Source organism: Armigeres subalbatus, chromosome 2, assembly GCF_024139115.2.
Source record: "Armigeres subalbatus isolate Guangzhou_Male chromosome 2, GZ_Asu_2, whole genome shotgun sequence".
NCBI classification, from domain to species: domain Eukaryota; kingdom Metazoa; phylum Arthropoda; class Insecta; order Diptera; family Culicidae; genus Armigeres; species Armigeres subalbatus.
In genome coordinates, this window is record NC_085140.1 from 196,566,185 (window position 1) to 196,584,151 (window position 17,967).

General features: G+C 41.2%; 1 protein-coding gene across 8 annotated transcripts in view; it reads left to right on the forward strand.

Moving 5' to 3' along the window:
- LOC134211461 (uncharacterized) overlaps positions 1 to 17,967 on the forward strand; it is a 161,467-nt gene that overhangs the window by 33,993 nt on the left and 109,507 nt on the right. For all 8 annotated transcript variants that reach the window (XM_062688336.1, XM_062688337.1, XM_062688332.1 and 5 more), the window contains exons 6-7: positions 10,855 to 10,928; positions 11,192 to 11,285. In XM_062688336.1, coding sequence (XP_062544320.1) covers positions 10,855 to 10,928; positions 11,192 to 11,285 — 168 coding nt within the window. The remainder of the gene's footprint in view (positions 1 to 10,854; positions 10,929 to 11,191; positions 11,286 to 17,967) is intronic.

A 17,967-nucleotide genomic window follows, 5' to 3' on the forward strand; every position in this document is an offset into this window, starting at 1 on the left:
AACATACAGAGAAAAACACTACGAGTGCCGTGCCGTCATCCAGGAAGCCCCGAAAAAGCTGGAAGTTTCCAACGCTCTCGGGGAGTATTTTGCTTCACTTGTCGCGTACGCAGCCGAACTCCAGAGGTTCATCAACACCAGATCCTGCTACATTGAGAACTTCATTCAACCAGCCTTTCTCTGCCCTCGAGCTTTCATTTGCCCTCGCCATGAGTAACGGAAATTGCTCAGTATCAGACAGAATTAGATAACCGATGATCAAAAACCTTCCCCTTTCCGCTAAAGCCTTATTCCTGGATATTGTCAATCAAGCCTGGTTGCTCTCTAACCTCCTGAGTCTCTCAGGTTGTCGAGAAGCTAGTAAACCGTCGTCTTCACGAGAAATTCGAGGCCGATGGAAGATTCAGCTTCCAACAGCATGCCTTCCGTCCTGAGTACGGAACGGAAACCTTCTTTGTCGGCCAAGGAGATGTCCTTCAGAATGCCTTCGAGGAGGGTAAGCATGCTGGTTTGGTATCCCTTGACATCTCGAAAGTGTTCAATCGGACCTGATCACTACTAGTTTTGCAGCAATTCAGCGAATGGAGATTCTCGGGCAACATACTGGCATTTGCTCGGAATTTCCTCAAGTCGTCATCGGAAATCATGGTCGGTCCTGGCGGTCACCTTATTTTTGGTCGCAATAAATAATATCTTTTGGAGGCACACCTGGACGCACTCGTATCAGAGCGCAATTCGCTGCAAGAGCCGTCCTCCGTTGGACCACCTCAGTAGGATTTAGCACGACCGCCAGCAAATGCGTACGCGGTCACGTATGTCATCAACAGCCAGGCCCGTGCATCAACTTGGGGGACTCCTTCATGGACCGTGGCCTCACATTTCTGCCTAATTTCCGCACCGCTCCTTCCACTGCTGCACCAGGATCAACTAAGTCAAAACTCTTTCAAAGCCCCACAGGATCAGCAACAGGAGAATTTGTCTCCGTACTGGAGAAGCCATTATAGACAACCGGCTTCTGTACGGTCATGAACTCACCTGCATTGCATACCATAACCTCCTATACGTCCTGTCCCCGACCTTCAACAGTTATGTTCGAATCGCCTCCGGTCTCCTACCTTCCACACTTGCCGAGTCTGCCTGCAACGTGGCAGGCATCTTGCCACTTCGCCACCGCGTTCTGGCTGCTATATGCCTCCCCGAGCAGCACAAGTCAGACAAAAATGGTTGTAGTAACTTGATTGTGGCTAAATCTGGTCACATATGAGTTGCTGCAACCTATGTGAAGCATGTGTGCTGCTAGGGTCAAGGCTGCTTCCTTCGCCGCAAATCACAGCATCCATCTCTTTATTGGAGGGGATCGGATTCTGCACGCGGTGTCCGGCGTCCGTCTCCCCCTGTTACCAGGATCCACTGGCATAAAGCAAGGAGCTAGCACTGCTCCACAGCCAATATAAATCGCTCCATCGCGAGACGCTTCAAGAGAGGAGACAATACGGAGGCTCTTCGTAGGTTGGTGGCTGAGTTGCTAAACACGGAATACAGAAACCATGAACATCGCTACAACGACGTTCCGTTTCGCGGCAAGCAGTTGGTTTCGGAGTCACCGGTAGTAACCTGACAGCAGAGCATTAGTGATTAATCATAGATTTAATCATGAATAATGAATAATGGGATATTTATTCATTATTCATTAATCATAATCACCCAAAAATGAGATTTAATCATTAATCACTAATCATTAATCAGAGACTTTTACATTACATCATAAATCATTAATCATATTCATAATTTTGTAGCGTTTAATCATTAATCGTCAATTTTAATCACAATATTCATCGTGTTTATTCATTAATCATTAATCATAATCATACCTTTGAAAGTACATTTAATGAATTTCTGAATCTAAAAACTGGAAATGTTTTCGTTGTACGTAATATTTCTTATTTTTTCAGTGGGTGTAATCTCTTGATTATTGATAACTATGCAAAGCATTAAATTTGATTAATCATAAGTATTAATCGTTAATCATATGGATAATTAATCATTAATCATACACATATTGTGTCGATATTTAATCATAATCGTTAATCGTTATTCATTTTCGAAACTTTTTATTCATTAATCATAATCGTTAATCATTGTCAAAAAGGTATTTAATCGTTAATCTTAATCATTAATCATTGTCGACAACTGATTAATCATCAATCATAATCTTTAATCACAGAATTAAATTATTTATTCATAACAAATTTAATCATTCATTGAAAGCTTTATTCATTAACGCTCTGCCTGACAGTGACAAATAGTCTTCCCAAGCCATGTAACATTGTTTGTGGCCGAAACCGCGGCCCTGCTTATTGATGTACCTACACCCTCTGTTAATCATAATCCTGACGCCAGCGCTATCGCTGCGCTTCGAAGCGATCACTCATGACACTCAGGGATTCAGGACATTCTGGTCAATGTACAACAATCGACAATTCTCGCGTAGATCCCGGGACAGTGCGGAGTACCAGGGAATGTTACAGCTGATAATCGACACCACCAAGGCCGGTGTTTTACCACTTCGGCTGACTCCAAAACCTGGATTAAAAGATTCGTCAGTCAGGATTAGAAGAACCATGGGATGGCCTCCAATTCTTCGCAGCTACGGAAGGTTAAGGGGTCAACAGCTCCCTGGAACGATATGCCCAGCCACAGGAATCAGCGGATCATCTCCCGTCTTCCCACCGGCCACACCCGTTTTTCGAATAACTTCGGTTGTAGTTCATTCCGGACTGTTTGCGGAATATTTGGGGTGTTGAATTCCGTCAAACATGTGATTGGTCGGTGTCCGAAGTTCAACGCTCCCCGATACAGCTACCAAATCCCTTCGAGTATCCAAGACGCTTAGACTGATGATATCGTTTGCTTCCTCAAAAACGGAGGGCTATATCAGCTAACGGGCCCTGGTATTTTCCAAGGGTTTTAAGACCCACCCCTCTCAGTGATCAAACAGAAGTTATCTACAGCTATATGATCAGCTGAGGGAGGTTTCAACCTTCTTCAACTTGCTCGTCCTTCCTTTTCATATAAATTGTTTGGGACTGGAGAACCAAACACAGGGGTTTGAGCAAAACAGATGAAGCAAAGATCTCACTTGTATTGACGTCTATTTACCTCGGAAATCAGTAGCAGACCCAGGAGAAGAAACGCTGCCTGAAAGAAGCGAAATGCGAGGAGAGGAGGAGCTGTGCCGTTCTCAAGAACACTCGCAATTCTATCAGATGCTCAACGCATATGCAGGGCCGAAATATGCAGGGATAAGAATGGGAGCATCTTGACGGACAGACATGTGGTGAACGAAAGGTTGAAGCAGCACTACGAGAAACATTTAAATGACGCTGAAACGAAAGTCAAGGCAGCGGAGGAGATGACTACGTCAGTTCAGCGGACGATGGAAGCCAACCAGCCCCCACCTTCAGGGAAGTTAAGGATACCATCCAACAGTTAAAGACCAATAAAGCAGCTGGCAAGGATCAAAGCAACGGTGGATGGTGTGCAAAACTGTGTGAAGATTTCGGGCGAACACTCCAGTTCGTTCGAATCGCGCCAGGGACTAAGACAACAGATCCAGTCAATATATTTGTTTCGCGGATGACATGGACATTGTCGGCCGAACATTTGCAAACGTGGCAGAAATGCACACCCGCCGGAAACGTCAGGCAACAAAAGTTAGACTGGTGATGAAGGCATCGAAGACAAAGTACATGCTTGTGCGCGGAACCGAGCACGACAGGGCCCGCCTGTGAAGCAGTGTTACGATAGACGGGGATACCTTCGAGGTGGTCGAGGAATTCATCCACATTGGATCCTTGCTAATGGCTGAAAACAATGTTAGTCGTGAAATACGAAGGCGAATCATTAGTGGATGTCGGGCCTATTACGGGCTCCAGAAGAAACTGCGGTCAAAAAATATTCACCACCGCACCAAATGTGTCACGTACAAGACGCTGGTAATACCGGTAGTCCTCTACAGACATGAAACATGAACAATGCTCGAGAAGGACTTGCAAGCACTCGGATTATTCGAGAGCCGGGTGCTTAAGACCATCTTTGACGGTGTAACGCCGCCAAATGAACCACGAGCTTGACCCGCTCTACGGCGAACCCAGTATCCAGATGTCAGCTAAAGCCGGAGAATGTGATGGGCAGGGCATGTTGCAAGAATGCCGGATAGCAACCCTGCAAAAATGGTGTTCACTTCCGATCCGGCAAGTATGAGACGGTGTGGAGCATAACGAGCGAGGTGGGCAGATCAGGTGCAAAACGACTTGGCGAGCGTGGGGCGCATTCGAAGATGGAAAGATGCGGCCTCGAACCGTGTATTGGAGCGTCAAATTGTTGATACAGTGTTATCTGTTTAGATATAAACTAAATAAAGGAAATGAATGCGCATAATTCGTCTTAAACTTCATTCAACGTTCCAGCCATAGAAACACCACCAGTTAGAGCTCAAGAGCCACTTAACAAATTTGTCTGAAGAAGAGGACTGGATTTCGGATAGATAATAACCCTGTAGCACTTTATACAGCTTCTTATTTTTTATTAGAACAGTTTTGAAACCAACCAAAATTTTATAGGTTTTTGCTGAGCTAGTTTTAAGTATTCTGTCCAATTTAGTTTTAATCTGTTTTCATATTACAATAAACCTCCTATTTTTCTCCAAGCGCCCATCTGGCCTTGGCTTCACTAAACAAGTGAAGAACTGATCTCTGTATCAAAATTCACAAAAATCAAAATAAAAAATGTTTTAATAATCCTCCTGTATTTTTAGCTAATACCATAGGCGCCAACTTTGGGGAGGCGATGCACTTTTACCCCCTAAATAATTATGTAAGGGGGCAAATTATCATTTCGCCCAAATATATTATCCATAAATTCTCATATTATTGTGAAGGTCAATTGAAATAGATTCTAGACTATTTTATGTGTAGTCTATTTTTGCGTCGTTGCATGCGTCATGGCCATAAAATCCTTGGTTACGAAAAGAGAGCTGTATTTGTTCATTGTTTGGCTCAATTATTATACTTGGTTGCACGAAACACCATCAGGATATTCCTGCATGTAGGAATTTTGTCAGGAATTTTACAAAATGGGCTCCCATCGATAAATTTTGTCTGGGTTTCTGTTTCAGGCTCTTGAATCAAATGATATCATCAATCTAGGACCGCTTTGCCCAATAAGATGGACTGTAAAGTATGTGTCGAGTAATATTTTCATTTCCCAAATTGAATAATTTCATGGCTGCATGCTACCCCACCAGCTCACCAATTGAATAGTTTTCTTGGGACTAGAATACTGCCGCTAACCGCAAGTCAGACTTATCTGGATATGGCGTCAGATAAGTCTGACTTGCGGTTAGCGGCAGAATAGAATATTATAAGAAAACAATTCAACTATAACTGTCTTCTAGCTGTAACTAACAAGTAGAGAAAATTTCGTAACGCTAATAACGCCTGCTGGGTAAAGTAAATGGAGCGGTCACTTTTCCTTACGTCCTAACGTTTCCTTACGTTACGTTTCCTAACGTCACAGACCAAAGATTGCTTGAATGTTTAATGGATCATATTGGCTAGAAAGAGAAAAACTCACTTGCCGTGTTAAAAATCGCAATGTGACTGACTTGCGAATACTTTTCATCTCAACGAGAAAAGTAACCGCAAGTCAGTCACATTCTATCAAGCAAAGCTTAAATTTGTAAAAAAAATATAAAGCTCCAACATCAAACACGGTGAATCATGCAATCTGAACATTTTGAAACTCTTGGGTGCTTAGAAAATCCACATAGCAGATTTTCATGATATCGTGATTGTAGTCTGCTATAGGCATAATATAATGTCGGTAATGTGGTATCGATATCAAAACTCAACAAGTATTTCTTTCTGCGATAATATGAATTTTGTTTCATTTCCCGCTTAAAAATGAACGAAAACTTTTCCACAAAGTTATTCCACTAGTAACAAAGTTATTCAAACTAATTATTTCAAAATTAAATTAAGGTCAAACTGATAATCGTTGAGGTTTCCGTGATTTTAAAGAAAGTATTCTTTTCCAAAAAGGCTACTGACAGTCCGGAAGGATTTTTAATCCAAGACGTTTTCTAAGTATTTTTAATTACCAGGAAATTAAATGTTTCGATAATTTTATGGGTTTTCTTAAAGTTATTAAATATTTTGGTTTCTTTTAAAAATATTTCTGGAATCTCAAAAGAGTGTTTGAAATTCTATATGAATTTCTGTAGAAAATAAAGATTGTTGAAATCTGCTAATATGATTAATTACAAGTTTATTAAAAATCTTAGTTATAAATTCTAGCAAGTTTAGATAAAATAATAAATGTTGGGAGTCCATTGTAAAACTAAAATCATCTCTAAATCCACATATCTTGTCCGAAAAAGAATCGGAACAGAGCATTCTTGAACGGTCATAAGATTTCTAAGTAATTCGAAGCGATCCATATAAATTTCTGAGGATTTCTAAAAGTTAATGACCATTTATTGAAATTAGCTGCTTTGATTTTCTCTGATTTATGATAATAGACTGCAGGATGTATCTCATGCTTATTAGGAATCCCGCTACGTCATTTTCGCTACTTGTCACTTTGTCCCACCCATGTTTTGGCACGTGAACGCGTCTGTAAGCATGACTTTCATTGGTTTTCACATTCATTGGGAAGAGGAGAACACTGCTGAGAATACACATAGTACTAATTTTATTGTAAATGATTCTATTAGCTGATCAATCTGTCACCTTTAAAAATCTTTATTATCATAAACCAAAACATACTCAAAAGAACGTTTGCTATATGTAGCGTGCAAATTTCAACACGTTATATTGGAAATTACTGATGCAAAAGTAAAACGATGAATAGCATACTTAGTGCAACGTATATTCCTCTATGCATCAATCTTTATTCATCTTCAAATTCAGCTTAACTTCCAACCACAACATAAACTTAAATTCCAAATGTTTTCACAATTTTCTTCCGCATTTTTCTTTTGAAATGATTTATTTTTTTATTCGAGAGTTTTTTTTTGGAGGTGTTCTGAGCACATGTATTGAACAAATATGAACAATATATAATTTTTCTCGATGTGACTGACTTGCGGTTACTTTACCATATGGGACAATTTCACTTGGTATTTTGTTCCATTTTTACAGAACAAACATCTCGCATAGAATAGCATAACGCATAGTACATGTGAAAATAAAGTGAAAAATGATAATAACTCAAAACTGCCAAAAATTCAGATGTGCTCGACTTGCGGTTAGCGGCAGTATATATTCCATACACGGAAAGTGACATTTCTCAAATACTAATCTGTATCCTGATCATAATCATCCAGCTCAGATAAAACTAATTGAGGACTATAGCATCGAGAGTTTGTACAAATCAACGGTGTATTTAACTTCAACCATCGTCTACTTAACCTTTGTTTCATTAGTCAATTATTGAGCGTGTTTGACACCACCCTCCCTTACATATACATTAGGGTGGCTCAATGGGCCGCTCAATTGAACACCTGAAAAAAGACGGTCCTTTTCCTTTTGATTCACGGTCAAAATCTCGTTTATTTCAAATTTAGATTCATGTTTTTCATAGAATGTTTTCATTAAGTTGCCCAACAACATCTAGAGCATAAAATCCACTATTATGTTAGAATGAGGTACCCGAGCAGAACAATTTTTTTGAGGTACCCGAGCAATACGGCCTTGCGGTGTTGACATACCTCCCGGTCATGCAATATTCGTTCACTAAAAGCATATGTGTAGGACTGTGCCAATGTCAAAGCGATTCCTCACAATCTGACAACAAACAAGCAGAGCCTCAATTGAGCGAGTTTCACGCCGCAGAAACGTGTTCTCCTGTTTAAGAGATATAATTCCCATTAATGGCCAAACTTTTATGCCTTGTATCCATGATTCGTTATCGATGGCTCCACGGGCGTATGCTTTTTATTTCGCCCATGTAATGACAGGTCATGACTCATAACGAAATGAAGAGTCCTGTCAGCTCCACCAGTGCAATGGCGGTGGGTGAGAGCTAATATTCATGAAATCGCCGTTATCTGCACACTTTAAAAGTCAACTTGTGAGCACAAGCATGCGCCAAGGTCCGCACACTCAGGCGAGCTCGCACCCCTGGACTGGGTGCAAAATGGCGTTTTGAAATGGTTCGTTGAAACTTTTTCAATTATAATTAATTTTATGACTTTATAAAGCAGCGCACGATGAAAGTCAACTTCGTGCACTGGAAGTGGGCTCTGTACATCCTCGTGTGCTGGATGGTTGTCAGTGTCAGTACGGTACGGACGGGAGTGATATTTTAACTGCCAAACCGAACACGGGGCAAATTACTCCGAATGATGAGTAACTGTGAATGTGGCTCAAATGTAAAATGTCATGATTAATGTGAGGAATTTTGGCTAAGCACAAAATATTTATGCCATTGTTATCATTATAAAAGCTGGAAATCACGCTCCTTTCATAATGGACGGATTTTACTGCTGTCGAACCCAAACGAGCATATCGTGACGAAAAGGAGGTTTATGAAAGATTTATGACTGGGTCATCAATTTATTTTACAAAAGATGAAACACTACTTCTAATTTAATGGTTTGAAAGTTGATAGTAGAGGCTTATAATTTAATTTCAAACAGTCAGTAACACGCTCAGTTGGGGTTGAATGGTTTCTCTGCTTAGGGTGATTGGAAGTGACGAAATTGATTTTGGCCTTACTGTTTGATGGGAGTTCATATTTAGATTATTTTACCTAAATAATAAACAACTCTGATTGTTGCATCATTTCAACAAAATAATTTCCTTGCAGTTGTTTACAATCATTAAAAATAGTTTACATATGCATGTTCATATATATCTTATATCTATATACATAAAAATGAATTTTTGTCTGTCTGAACCTTATAGACTCGGAAACTACTGAACGTGAAAATTTGTATGCAGAGGTTTTTGGGCCCGGGAAGGTTCTTAAGATGGTTTGAGACCCCTTTGGAAAGGGGGCTCCCATACAAATGAAACAGAAACTCCTGCATAACTCGAGAAAGAATCATAGAATAAATCAATTTTTGGCGAAACGAAGTTCGTCGGGTCTGCTAGTATTTTAATAAACGGCAATTAGAAACACACGTTGGCCAGAATTACAAAACTAACTACCAGATGTAATAATTACAGTTGTAAATGCATGCATTGTGTAGAAGGCATCAGCTTCCACTTCCATTACTGATCAGTATTGGCGAGCCACAAGCTCGTCAAACCATCCATCCATGTGAGTTCTATTTGCGTGCAAGCAGAAGCACTTTTCGAGCGAGACCTTCGACTGTCAGAACCAAACCGCACATATTTTATCCGAAACACCTCGAGAGTTAACCCACTGGCACCGTATGCTGCTGGCCGTTCAAAGATCCCGGTCGGTGTTGCAAGTTAACCATTCATTCGTCCTTACATCGTACTAATATTTGTGGGAGACAACTCCTTTCAACACTGACTGGGAGACGATGGCTACGGAAACCACAGCCTGTTCCACTGGCACGTCTTGGGTCTTGGTTTCAGCACAGAAAACAATCACTCCAAGCTGTATCTACTCGACCTGCAAAGCAAGGATGGCACCAGGTCGGTGTTGGCGACGATCGTCATCATCGTCAGCATCTTTCAGTTGGGGGGAGGGGGAGCAACTGCTCTCATAATTTAGTCGAACTGTAAGTTCAATTTTGTGTCATCAATCGGTGCTTACGTAGGAACGCTGGTCTTTCGCAGTGGTAGGTCTACTAATAAAATCTTGCCAAACTATAACATTTTACCAGCACAGTTATATTGCGAGGATGGATTCAAAATATTCTCATTCAGAAAACTAATGTGTATAATTTACTTAACATAATTTTTAAAATATAATTTAACAGGGCTACCTTGCGGGTACAATGTTCTTTAGTGTCTTTAGTTTGCTGACTTCTGCAATTCTGTCGGTTTGGTTGTTATGGTTTGGTTGTAATGAATATGCAGAGCTATATGCAGGGCCGGATTTATGGGGGGGCCGGGGGGGCGTGGCCCCGGGCCCCCACAAATCTTATGTACCAAAACCAACCTTTTTTGTACATTTTGGGGCCCCCACATACCGTCGGCCCCGGGGCCCCCTTCCGGCTAAATCCGGTCCTGGCTATATGCTATAAATTGATCACCCAACTGGTACAGCTGTTGTAACGCAACTCATGGCTCCTTCGTATACTTGACTGCACCAACACGGCAGAGAAAGGCATGCGGTTCTCCCACTCAAAGGCCAGGAGAGACCTCCCGTGGCGTACGCTTCTGGCTCTGTGGTTGCCCACGGTAGGAACTTACCGCATAGTTCACCAAGCTGGCCTAGACGGAGCAAATGTGGAACACACCCAAGCCGAGAGTTGAATATCGAACACACCGGAAGATTGTTATTACGTAAAGACGCAACTGTAGCACTGTACTAAAGTAAATTTATAACGCCTCCGTATGGTTCAATGCCTAAACACGGAAGGATCGAATGCTGTTTTGCAGGATATCTATTATTTGACTTGCCCAACCACATCGTTCTGAGCATGGGGATACGGAACTTTGTAATGTGAGAATGATTGGGAAGAAATGAAATACGTGATTATGTTATGATTTGAAATAACATAACCATTTGTATTTGCATCGATTTAAATTTATTCAGTAACTAACGCATGATATTTTATCAGACCTACACTGTTATAGATTGTCATATATCTGAACAAAAATATTGTATATTGAATTACATGGGATTTTTGATTTTTTTAATTTATTTTAGTTTGCAGTGAAGCCGAGTGATAAGGATGTCCCTCTAACCATTGATCCGATGAATACATCTACAATTAGATGCACGTGAGTATTAATCCAATGAAAACATATGATTCTACAATTTTTAACATGTATTAAACTTTAGCAACGGTACTATAGCAGTGATCAAAATTAATATGAATGTACGCACTAATCTATGAGTATTTTAAAATCTCTGATAGCAAAGTTTATCCCAAACATCTTCAATGCCAAATGTTTCAACCGATCGTTTGTTTAATTAAATATTAAGCCATTTACTAGCGAATCGTAAAATTAATACGTACGTATTTTTCCTTCACTCTTTCTAGGAGTTGCGAGAATCTTAAAAGCAAACTGGACCAAAAGACCGAGATCCACACCCAGCAGACGAAACTATTGAACGATGAAATTAATTATCTTAAGGTAAGAAAGATTTCTATTCACTCTTCTATGAGTACCGACGTACCGTACCTAGTAATCATGGTTCAAAGCCGAGCGACTGTCGTTGAAACGATTGAATGAATACTGTGGGAGCCATGGGGATGGGGATTACTTGTGGATAATTAGTTCTATCTCCAGCTACGTCTTATTGAAGACTGACAAGACTAAAATGTAATTTATGGGTGTTACTTTATCTATAGATTGTCACCCTTGCAGATTTCCGGTTCAGAGCTGTATAAAGTTAAGATAAGAAGTTTTAAAGCAATAAAGTCAAAATTTTTAGGTACAACCTCATCATCATCATTAATTAAATCGAATAATCTCAATCAAACTGTATGAAAATGTAAATGAGTGCTTACAACCATTGCTAATTGACTTTTAATTTCCAAGAAAGGTTGACGCTTAAATAAGTAAACCAGGAATTCTGTTGAAGGTCTCCGTCGTCCGTTTGATGATTTGAATTATAGTGAAATTTAATTCTAGGAGAAAAACTAGCTAATACCAGTAATGCTGGTGCTTGATCCGTGTTTAGTTAATCCGAAGCCGTGTAACACCGGAAGCATCTGCTCAGCAATCATTTACCTGAAATGAAAAAAATAAAACAACACAAAGTTAGTACGGTGCTGAAGTCGAACGAACAGAGCGCGTATTCATGCGCACAAAGTAGAATCTATTCCATAACGGCCTCGCTTGCAGCGTTCGTCGTCGTTGGCGTCGCCATTGCAGATGCAGAGGAAATTGCAGCTGGCGGTGGCAGAGTAAAATTAATTAATATACATTTTATTTCACTTTTATGTTTCACCTTGGTCAGACCGCTTCCTCCGGCCACAGGTTTCTATCACAGGAACGGAGATAAACGGCTAGCTACTAAGATGGTTGGTACATCAGAGAAAAGCATGCCATTAAATGGAGGTCACTTCTCGAGAAGCCATCTACCCCGAGTTGAACATCTATTGGGGCAGAGGTCCTCAAGCATTTCGATTGCAAAAAATCAAACTACTTTGATGTTACATATTTAAGTACCGTCAACTGGGGGGAAGATGATCATTTTTAAGACAAAACATGCAATAACAATGTGTGCTTACATTTTAAATCGAAACAAATATTTTCAAAACATGTACTGCTATACGTTGCAATAATCAACAACTTTAGTTTTCTGAAATGCGTTCGCATTTATTAAAATAAATTAAATTATCACACATTTTTTGAGTAATCTGGTTTGGGGTGAAGTTGATCAAGACAGCTCTACTAAAATCATTATGACTTAGTAGTCAAAATACACTAGGTTATTTGTATGAATGTTGAATTTACTACGTTAAGAAGTCTACGAAGTCAACATTTGAAACTAAAATAGCGTCATTTATGACTATCTCTCTCTTTCTTCCACAAAATACATTTTCATGATTATAATCGAAAAACTCGGATTTCTACCTAGCGGTAACATTACTTGAACGGAGAATACTGTTGACTACCGTTTCATAAAAAAATTTGGCACTTTTGACTGAGACTTCAAATGATCATCTTCACCTCAATGATCATCTTCCCCCCAGTTGACGGTACTGAAAATGGATTATGATTTGAATAGATTAGTATTTGACATTCATTTCGAATAAACATGTTATCATTTGGCCGATAGGTCGAAAATGCAGTTTGGCCGAAATAGTCATTTGGTCGAAAGAGCCATTTGACCGAAAGGGTCACACGACAGAAAATGTTGTTTACTTGGACAATAGTGAATGTGAAGTGATTAAGTAGGAAATTAAAAAACGTTGAAACTCTGTCAGATCCACAATAAGGACGATTAAAATCTATTGTAGCGATTAATGAAGGTTTTGATCAAGGAGGATGGAGGACGGGGTTCCCACTTTTATACCCTTTAAATGGCCAGCAGGATACCCGGGTACCCACGAAACTGAAATGCTTGTATCGATTGAGAATTTTCTTCTTTATCGTGTTCTTGTTGTGTTGGATCGGCTGAGTCAAGCTGATTTCTGGGATAATCGGATTTCCAGGGACATATTCTGAATTCGGTATCAAACTTCTTGAAATTTCCACAGCAGGTTTATGTTATGAACATCTTGGGCTCATCAGACGTGTGAGCATTCTAGTGGCCATTTCAGAACAGGTTCCCAGAGGGGTCGAGAGTGGTCATAAGCATTTTTCAATGGAACCCCAACACTGGGTATCGAACTTCTTGAAATTGTATCACTAGATAGCCTCTTACTGTTTTAAGGCCACCAGACGTCCTGAACTCAGAGATTCCGTTCCCGTGGGTTTCCCGTGGGGAAAACACTTTTCAATACATTCCAAGGATAATGGGTATCATTTATTTATTTGAATTTCTCAGACTAAGCCCGGACTTTCCTGTGCAGTATATTAGAGTCTTCTCAATTCAGCCCGATCGAATAGCTGCAAGGCGCCAACCACGCAGTCTACGGATGGTCCGTAAATCGTCCTCCATCTGATCGATCCACCTTGCTCGCTGTGCACCTCGCCTTCTTGTGCCCGTCGGAACAGCTTCCCAGAGGTCACAAGCATTTTTCAATGGAACCCCAACAATATGGGTATCAATCTTCTTGAAATGATCTAAAGGCCTTGTTTTTTAATCTTTTCTATCACTCATTGATCTCTGCGACCCCAGTGGTTTTCCGAAGTTCTGGAACTGGTCGATCATTCTCATTTGCCCCAGCAAGATGCGACTATTTCTAATCACTCACTCATTAACCCCAGGGTGGTCACTAACAGGTAATAAGTAAGCAATATGAGGGCAAACTCATTTTCAAGAAACACCCATTGATCCCGGAAGACCAGTAAGTGGTCCTGGCGTGGTGGCGAGCAAAATCAATACAAGGACTCATTCATTTCGGATGGCCACTAAGTGATTCTTCGAAAGTTCTGGAACATCCAGAGAAATGATCAGTTAAAAAGTTCGTCGTTTGAAGCTGCGATTTTTATAAATCGATTGTTGACGTAATGTGAGAGTAAAACCAATGAATCGAACACTCATCGACTCCGGATGGCGAATAAGAGGCCCTCCAGAAGTTTCAGAACATCCGAAGCAGTGGAAAATTCTGGAATTCCTTCCTAGAAAACCACGACTTCACAGATCCCTTATCATAGCATTGTGAGAGCAAAATCATTGCAAGGACAAAAAATTTAACCAGAATGGGCATTAAGTGGTCCTTTGGAAGTTCCGGGGCACCCGGAGTAGTGACCAAATCGGAAATCGTCCTAGACAGCTCTGTCTTTTTATACACTATTGAAATATACAATAATGTTTGTATCAAAATGAGAACAACATCTTTGCAAAAACCATCAGTCCATCCTGGAACATCTGAAAATGTATTCAATTCTAGAAATTCGCCTTAGAAAGTAGAGATTTTTTTTTAATTCCTTGAGGAACTTCCGGAGGAATTCCTGGAGGAACCACCGGAGGAAATCCTGGAGGAACTTCCGGAGGAATTCTTGGAGGAACATCCGGAGGAATTCCCGGAGGAACATCCGGAGGAATTCCTGGAGGAACTTCCGGAGGAATTCCTGGAGGAACTTCCGGAGGAATTCCTGGAGGAACTTCCGGAGGAATTCCTGGAGGAACTTCCGGAGGAATTCCTGGAGGAACTTCCGACGGAATTCCTGGAGGAACTTCCGGAGGAATTCCTGGAGGAACTTCCGGAGGAATTCCTGGAGGAACTTCCGGAGGAATTCCTGGAGGAACTTCCGGAGGAATTCCTGGAGGAACTTCCGGAGGAATTCCTGGAGGAACTTCCGGAGGAATTCCTGGAGGAACTTCCGGAGGAATTCCTGGAGGAACTTCCGGAGGAATTCCTGGAGGAACTTCGGAGGAATTCCTGGAGGAACTTCCGGAGGAATTCCTGGAGGAACTTCCGGAGGAATTCCTGGAGGAACTTCGGAGGAATTCCTAGAGGAACTTCCGGAGGAATTCCTGGAGGAACTTTCGGAGGAATTCCTGGAGGAACTTCCGGAGGAATTCCTGGAGGACCTTCCGGAGGAATTCCTGGAGGAACTTCGGAGGAATTCCTGGAGGAACTTCCGGAGGAATGCCTGGAGGAACTTCCGGAGGAATTCCTGGAGGAACTTCCGGAGGAATTCCTGGAGGAACTTCCGGAGGAATTCCTGGAGGAACTTCCGGAGGAATTCCTGGAGGAACTTCCGGAGGAATTCCTGGAGGAACTTCCGGAGGAATTCCTGGAGGAACTTCCGGAGGAATTCCTGGAGGAACTTCCGGAGGAATTTCTGGAGGAACTTCTTGGAGGAACTTCCGGAGGAATTCTTGGAGGAACTTCCGGAGGAATTCTTGGAGGAACTTCCGGAGGAACTTCCGGAGGAATTCCTGGAGGAATTCCTGGAGGAACTTCCGGAGGAATTCTTGGAGGAACTTCCGGAGGAACTTCCGGAGGAATTCCTGGAGGAATTCCTGGAGGAACTTCCGGAGGAATTCTTGGAGGAACTTCCGGAGGAATTCCTGGAGGAACTTCCGGAGGAATTCCTGGAGGAACTTCCGGAGGAATTCCTGGAAAAATTTCCGGAGGAATTCCTGGAGGAACTTCCGGAGAAATTCCTGGAGGAACTTCCGGAGGAATTCCTGGAGGAGCTTCCGGAGGAATTCCTGGAGGGACTTCCGGAGGAATTCCTGGAGGGACTTCCGGAGGAATTCCTGGAGGGACTTCCTGAGGAATTGTTGGATAAACTCGCAGAATTTCTGTAAGAACTGGAAGGAATTCCCTGACTAAATCTGGGAAGAATTCCCTGAGGATTTCCTGGAGGAACTAAGGCAGGAATTCCCGGAGGAACTCACGGAGCAATCCCTGGAGAAACTCCTAGGGGAAGTCCTGACGAAACTACCAGAGGAGTCCTGAATCTTTTGGGGACGGGGGGTCAATGAATGGTTCTTGCATTAATTATGCACTCATGTAGCTAGAAAATCGCTTTCAAAAATGTTGCAGCTTTCTGAACCATTGAAAATTGTTTATAACGACTCATGACCCATTCAGGAATGTACACTCCGGAGTCAATTTAACTGGTGAACGCAGGATCATCAAGAACATATGCTTGAGATAATTTCAAGATCCATATCCATATTGATAATGATCCATGAGAAAATGTGTAAGGCTGCCTATATGACCCCTAGAGAAGAAGTTTTAAATCAAACCAGCCCAAAATTATGAAGATCGGTTGAAAATTGCCTGAGATATAAAAATTTTAGTTTTATGGGTAACCGGGTACCTTGCCGGCCTGTTAAGGGTGTTTTTTTGCCGGCCACACAACGGTTAAACATTGGCAACAGACAGCCCTATTTCGCACCGAGGCGATTATTGGCATCGAACATTGCTGACGATGGATAATTCTTGACATAATTTACCTTCACCAGATAGTATAGATGACATCAGTTAGAGTAAGGGGGTGAAAACTGTGAAGTCTGGCAGTGGAATCTGTTCAACTTCTATTAAAAGCTGCATTTATCTGCAAGCAGGTCCTACCAAAGCGACCGATTGCTCTTAAAGCGCACTAGCCCAGTCCTGGAGTAGGGGTAATTGAATCAAACCCCATGTTCCCCATGTTACGGTCAGCTCAAAATAACATGGGCGGTTGAACAAAAATTGCGATGACACGTTAGCTATTCCTAAGATGTTAGCCCCATCAAGGGGCCAAGTAAGGCGGCATATCGAAATACAAAAGACTAAAAAAAAATACCATTAATATACTGCCATGAATCGCATATCTGTCCCACCTTTGCTGGGATTTCTATTCATATGGGACAAACATGCGAATCACAGCTGTATATGAATAACAGAATAGCAAAATATGATGTTGATTTGTTTTATATAGGGGAACTGTTCCTGCACATTTAATTTTTTTACCGGGATCTCAGCAATTTGTTCAACTTTTACCGAGATTCGCACAGCCGAGCCCCAGTAAACATGTTTTTTGCCAAGATATCTGCAAAATATTTGCAGAAAGGGAAATATAAAAACCAGATATGTTGAGAATGTAAATGATAAATGAATAACAAACTTTGTTATGATTGCAAAATGTGTTCTTCATTTGTTGTTCTGTTCTTTCATATAATAACATAATACCGTCGTGCGGGGCTTCTTTTGAAAAATCGGGGGCTACTTTGGACATTTTGAAACAAGAATTACAACGTTAACAACTCTCAAATTGCCATTATCACCATTCGGGTGTCTTGTTGATAGATAGATGGCAACTATTTGTTTCAAATTTGGTAATTTATTATTTTAGTTTTTTTTAGAAAATCAAAAATCCAAACTAGCCCCCGGAATCAAAAGAAGCCCCGCACGATGGTAGTAACAAATTTTACAATTATAACCAAAATTGCTTTTAGGATGCTAAATCTGATATCACAGCAAAATTTGTTATTACATATCATCTTATTTCTTTGTTAATCACCTCTACCCGGGAAGGAACCCGACAATATTTAACGGAAACTGATTGAAATCTTGCACTTGGAACGTTAATTTTCTGTTGGAAACTGGATGAGTTGCCTTCCTTGCTCGAGAGCTGCAAAAGGTGAAGGTAGAGGTTGCATTCCAGTATCACATCTCTTACAGTGATGGTGAGGAAGTGGAGCATGCAGTTGGTTTCGTAGTTCTTGGTAAGCATCGGTGTCGAATCATTAGGAGGA